General features: G+C 48.0%; 1 protein-coding gene across 1 annotated transcript; it reads right to left on the bottom strand.

The window, feature by feature from the left end:
• Positions 1 to 650: 650 nt before the first annotated feature.
• LOC103721064 (molybdate transporter 2) lies at positions 651 to 2,997 on the bottom strand. The gene is made up of 2 exons (XM_008811100.4): positions 1,198 to 2,997; positions 651 to 1,126 (listed from the first exon to the last, which is right to left on the bottom strand). Exon 1 carries the CDS (start codon positions 2,922 to 2,924, stop codon positions 1,467 to 1,469), a length of 1,458 nt encoding a protein of 485 aa, XP_008809322.2. The 5' UTR covers positions 2,925 to 2,997; the 3' UTR covers positions 651 to 1,126; positions 1,198 to 1,466.
• Between the last annotated feature and the right edge of the window lie 3,425 nt (positions 2,998 to 6,422).

Below are 6,422 nucleotides of genomic sequence, written 5' to 3'. Positions count from 1 at the left end.
TTTTTTGGGAACGATGCGACTCGATGTGATGATTTGGAATTCAAGGAAAACCCCAAAATTCATCAAACCATCAGAAAGATTTCAGATAGCAAAAATTTAAAAAATAAACAAAAAATTATATTCTTTCTAAAATATTTTTGAATATATTTACTTGATAATAAATATAAGAGAGATAAAATTAACAAAATGATGGCAAAAAAAACACCACTGATAGCAATGTTAATTTGTAACTCATAAACTAGTTCATTTTTCGAGAATAATTTGTAATTCACGAGAATCATCAAATTCATGTATAATTCAAGAATGATTGCATACCTTTCAGTCCATTTTTGGAGAATAGTTCAAAAATTATTTGGTCAATAGAAAAATAAAGAAAATTCAAGAATTTTATAATAATTTGAAGAACATTATAGCTATTGAAAAAAAAAAAAAAACCTGCAAAAGCATAGAATGGGGTCTTCATGCTAGAAAATTTGGTGAAGACAAGCAGATGGCCTTAACGAGACAGCAGGTAAGTCATAAGCGGAACGCATACCTCTAACAACATCTGTTTTATCAAACATATGAAATGTAACAATTAAGTGTAGTAATGGAAGAAAGAGACGATTTTTTTTTATTGAAAAACAAAATCTACGGTAAAGTATTGGATCTGATATGAAACTTATTTTCCATTTCATACTTAATTACTTAGACATTGATAGATTGAACTGCTAGTAGTAGCTTCAATGATTTGGAGAAGCAGACAGAAAACAAAATAGAAGAATCGACTGCCTGGCCAAACAAGCCGGAAGCGGAAGTGCAATGACCTCAAGATGTTCACCAGCTTTCTGCTCCTCGGACTATGGTTTCTGTTCCTTGGGCTCGGACTTCCAGTTGGGCGAAGCGTTGGCTGAACTCCGGCCCAAAGATCAATGATGCATTCAAGACCCAAAGCCCATTCTGAAGTTGGCTCGATCGGGCGGGCCTCGAACTCGGGGCCATGTCGAGGCCTTGCATCCACAAAATTCTAGTTTGGCGATTTCTTGTAGCGAGACGGAACGTGAAGAACAAATACGTTAGATCTAATAAACTAAATAGCAATGCCTCATTTTGTGCTGCATGGTCCTAATTCAGAAAACAAATACAATATACAACATGGTTGAGGAAAGATGCATGTGAAAGAGGACCGGCTAATGAATTTGATCGAATATACGACGTCCATAGTTCGTGCTGGATTGGGGGGGATCGGAAAGTGATGATCCGGCTTACGAAAAAGGGTCATAGACTTGGTTTGGAACGGACATACAAGTGGCAGCGCATGTAACTTCATCACAGCGCCTATTTTTGAGACGGAGACGGAGACGGCCGGGGAACATACTGATTCCGATCAACCATAACCACCGCTATTATAGAAATAACAGGACAAATCAAGATTGATGGCCGAGCCTTTTCTCCTGTTCTTGTAACCGGCGATTGAAACATGCAAACTAGACCCCAGCTTGCTCCCCGATCTGAGCAGCGACACCACCACCACGATTTGCGAGAGCGAGAGTATAGCAGTCGAGCTCCCTGAGCCTGAGGAGAAGGTAGAGCAGAATCCCGCAGCCGAACCCGAGCGCGGCGCTGGACCCCGTCAGGGAGACGGCCGCGCAGACGAGCATGACGAAGGACTCCTCCTTGGTGCCCATGTCCCTCGACGCCATGGCCAGCTCGATCCCGGAGAAGAGCAGCAGCACCCCGAGGATCCCGATGGGGAACTCGCCCAGGATCCTGACGAACGAGCTCCCGAAGGCCAGCCCCAGCGCCAGCTTCCCCACGGCTAGGAACAGGACCGACGCTCCGCTCCGGCCGCCGAACCGGTACTGCCCGGCCAGCCCGCCGGCGCCGTGGCAGACCGGCATCGCCCCGAACCAGCACCCCACCAGATTCATCAGCCCCACGCTCACCGACACCGCCGCCGCGGACACCTCCCGCTCCGGGAAGAGGTCGGCGGAGAGCTTGCACACGGCGATCACCGAGTTGAGCACCGAGAGGGGGATCTGCGGGATCGCCGCCCGCAAGAATCCCACCTTCCAGTCGTTCCACGTCATCCTCACGATCTGGAGCTTCGAAGGCCCGAATCGGAGGTCTCCGATGATGGATGGGTCTCGAACGAAGCAGAGGGCCAGCCCTAACAAGAATACCAATAGCGCGGCGGGGATCCTCGAGGAAGGGATGCACGACCTCTTCCAGCGGCGGCCATGAGGGCGATGGGCGGAGCTGTGAGGCGGGGATTCGAATTGCCGTTGTCGATCCCGGTCCTCCTCGTCCCCGCCGGAGCCGGTGACGAGGATGACGAAGAGGAGGGTGGAGAGGGCGAGGAGGAGGCCGTCGAGGCCGAGCCAGGGGCGGGGGCCGCCGGACTTGGCGGCCGCGAAGTCCTGGTCGTGGCGGATGTACTTGATGGCGGAGAAGGCGAAGGAGAGGCCCTGGGAGAGCTGGACCCCGCGGACGACGGGGACGGGGATGAAGCGGTAGAGGAAGGACATTAGGCCGGTGGCGCCTAGGAGGAAGAGGACGACGGCGGTGGAGAGCCCGGCGGCCATGATCTCCGGGATGGAGAGGGGTGTGGAGGACTCGGAGATGGCGACGGCGGCGATGGACTTCATGGGCTGGACGGGCATGGGGATGCCGAAGAGGAGGCCGGTGGCAGCGTTGTAGAGGGCGGTGAAGACGAGGGTGGTGCCCAGGTCGAGGCCGTTGACGAGGGACAGGGCGAGCACGATGGGAATGTAGGTGCCGAGGTCTCCCACGGAGCCGCCCAGCTCCGCCCACACCGTCGTTTTCAGCCGGAAGCTGGAGGCGACGGCGGAGAGGAAGCAGAGGGATCGGCCGCCGGCGCGGTGTCTGAGGAGGAGAGGAGTACTACTGCCTTGCTCTTGGCGGTCTTCCCCTGTGCCAGCCATTGATGGCGGAGGGGGAAGAGGGATGTGATAAGGGTATTAATTTGGATGGAGCGAAATGAATGGATGGGTGCACTGATTGGGGAGAGAGAATGAGAAGTCGGGTTCGGATCCTCGCGGGGCATTGGTGGATGCATCCCACTTCACCTATTTTTGATCGGACGGTGAATAAAAAATAGAACGACTCGTATTCTTTCCGTTTTTTATCTTTAAATTTCGGCCTGCGCATCTCTCTTCCCTTTTCCTAATCCCACGTTGGGTCCTTTTATCGTCGGGAGTGACGTGCCCTAGGGCCGCCCACAAAGACCGTCCAATTAAAATTCACCGCGCCGCCGCTGCCCAAGCGGTCGAGAGCCACCATCTGACGCGTTCAAAAGCGCGCAATCAGGTTCGAACTTCCAGACGATCACAGACAGGATGTGATCTGCATGCGTGCAGGATATTCTAGCCCATCCACGTATCCAAATTTTATGAAATAAATATTTTTTTCCGCCTATACAACCAACTTTTTTGGAGATCTTCAAGGTAAATGCGTCGATTGCCGAGTCGGCCTTCCACCGCCAGTCTCCATCGAGCTCAACCAGAGTGGCCGATTGCCGAGTCAACCAGCATCACTACACCGCTTGTTCGGGGCCGAGGATAGAACGGTTTCCAGGGGCAATAGAGAGGAAGGTATTGATGCTCATGACGGAAAAGCTTGATGGTGGGTCGGACGACGGAAAAGAGGTGGACTGCAGTAGAGGTAATTTGAAACAACATGAGCAACCAGACGTTGGAAAGAAACAGGACAGAGAGAACAACAGAGAGGCCCTTCTAAATTTCGGAGGAAAAAAAGGGGAATTGTTCTGTTTTGTTTGACAACATTATGTTATTTCAAGTTTCTTTAGCCTTGTAAGATTGTTTGATGAAAAATAGGTGAGATTAATTAAACTGTGAATTACTGCTGCAAATGGATTGAATTAACTCATGATCCAATTCAACCAGTTTGCGGATATTTATGTCCAAACCTAATTTAAGGATTTATAGGATCGGGTCAGGTTCTAAATTTGAACCATTCCACATTCTAGATCGAGCCTAGATTTATTGGGCTCTAATTTGATCGGGTTTGTTTTGATCTGATTGTTATCAAGATTTAATTTGGATCTTTTGATCTAATTAATCGACCTGATCCAAATTTGGTATACCAATCTTTAAATGGTCGGGTAGATCTGCTAACTTCAATACTTCTCTCAGTCATTAACCATTAGGAGTCATTACTACTATGAACGATTCAGACCCGATCAAGATCCAATTTTTTATATTGGAACTAGATCGTATCCATACGATCCGACCCAAATAATCCCTTGGGTCAACAATTGGATTGATTCAGGATCCAAACAAGAAAATGAGATCACTCATGCACTGAACCTGTGAGAAGTCGGGTTATGGAGGAACTGGTGTTGAACCCAGATCAGAGCGCTCGACGGCGTTGGTTGCCCCTCCGCCGTGGATGACTGGATTTTTTTATTTTCGCCTTTGGGTAAGTGAAGGACAATTTGAAAGGATGACTGGACTTTTTTTTGGCCTTTGGGTAAGGGCAGGATAATTTGATGAAGTCCAGGGCATGCACTTAATTTATTAAGCAGGTATGATAGTCGTAGACGCACACAAGCAATTGTGCCTCATTGGTGGTTGTTGCTGGAAATTGGACCCGGAGGCCGCCGCGAAGCCGGGGAAGGAGGAGCTCCGCTGCTACAGGGGGCGGACGGCGGTGCGCCGGCCGGCTGCGTCCTCCGCTGCGGGGGGGTGTGCAAGTCCTGCAAGGAAAACCGGTGGCCGGGCTCCCCGGCGCCGGCCCTCCGATGCCTAAGTCAGAGGGGGCAAGTATGTGGAGAGAGCAGGGAAGAGAGTATATGGAGAAGACAGCAAGAACATTTGGATAAGATAAAGAAGACGAAGAGGATGATGTCCTCAATTGCGTCTGTGCTTCCCGGAGGGTTCAGTCCCGGGGATCTGTTTTTGTTTCCGTTTTTTGTTGTCCTCCCTCCCTTTTCCCCCCAGGTTTTCTTTTATAGGAGGATTTTTGTTACCTGGGAGGTGACAGGAGGTTTGTCCTGTTTTTGTAATAATTGGGCACGATTTGGCCCATTAATGGCGTAATGGAGAACGGGACCGGATCAGACCGGAATCAGGGAGTTGTCACGGTCGATCGGACCTGTTGGAGTGGTTGAACCGCCGGCTGTGGTGGGCCTGGGGTCCGTGGATGGTAAGTGCATTTATTACCGAATGAACCGGCGGTCAGGGAGAGCCATACGTTCTGATGGTTCAGTGATCCGGAGATCGTCTTGGGCCGTGTTCATTAAATGACTGAGTGCATCGGAGACTTGAAAGAGTCTCGTGCATTAATGGCAGGTCGTGCCGAATACCTGCGAAGATCTTATGCCTTGATGGCTTGGAGATAGTGGCAGGTTATAGTGGAGTTGTCAGGTCCCTTAGAGGGTTAGGTGGAAATTGGATATTTGGCTAAGGCATGGGCTCGGCCTGCTGGTCTCGGCTCTCTGGTCTCGGCCCTCTGGTCTCGGCTCTCTGGTCTCGGCTCTCTGGTCTATGAGCTCGAGAGCGGAAGAGCCCGATCACTTAGGATGAGCTCGAGAGCGGAAGAGCCCGATCACTTAGGATGAGCTCGAGAGCGGAAGAACCCGATTACTTAGGATGAGCTCGAGAGCGGAAGAGCTCCATCACTTAGGATGAGCTCGAGCTTGCTGATGGATTTGGGTGCTATAATTACATTTGTGGGGTGGTCCATTTTTCCACCAACAGTGGTAATGCTTTGCAACTCGGTACGGATGGGTGTATTGACTGGGGAGAAAAAAAAATCATGGATGGGTTGGGGAAAAAATAAGATATCGATCTCTATCAATTTCAAGCACTTACAAGTATCACAAAATATAAAAATCTTAGGCTTTTATCTCTAGCTGTAGCTGATATAAATTAGTGTATTAGCCGACTAAATATCTATATTTCTTCAGGAAAGATGTGATATAGGTCAAACTTTTCCAATCCTTTTCTCACAATTTTAAATTGATCTTTTAATCATTAAATACCTAATCAATACATGAAAAGGTCAAATCATTCCCACACAAAATTCGAAACCCACGGGTTGCAAGATTCAATCCCCAACAGCTGTATAGCCTAAGTTAAGTAAACCAGTTTATAATTCTTGATGACTTCTTTTTAGAATAACTAAGTAACTAACATTAAAAAAGATCATGCACTTACAAAATCTATTATCTAATAAATTCATTTTTACGTTTTTATTTGATTTAATAATTGTTTAGAACGTTGTTAATCTTTCTTTCTTTGTTGATTTGCTTTTAAATCGATCCGTTATTAATGTGTATCTTTTGTTGTACTAGATTTTTTTTTTTGAATTATAATCTTTTGGATTTGGCTTATCCTTCTATTTTCTTTTTTCTTATGACAAGTTTGTTTCCATTATGTTTTGGCAATCAATTGTTTTGG

The sequence above is a fragment of the Phoenix dactylifera genome, chromosome 11 (assembly GCF_009389715.1).
Source record: "Phoenix dactylifera cultivar Barhee BC4 chromosome 11, palm_55x_up_171113_PBpolish2nd_filt_p, whole genome shotgun sequence".
Classification (NCBI taxonomy): Eukaryota; Viridiplantae; Streptophyta; class Magnoliopsida; order Arecales; family Arecaceae; genus Phoenix; species Phoenix dactylifera.
The sequence above is the reverse complement of the archived record's forward strand: the minus strand, read 5'-3'. Positions and strand labels throughout refer to the sequence as shown.

Bases quoted from the DNA above. Each gene is read 5' to 3' on its own strand.
- LOC103721064 (XM_008811100.4), bottom strand. From the start codon at position 2,924: ATGGCTGGCACAGGGGAAGACCGCCAAGAGCAAGGCAGTAGTACTCCT.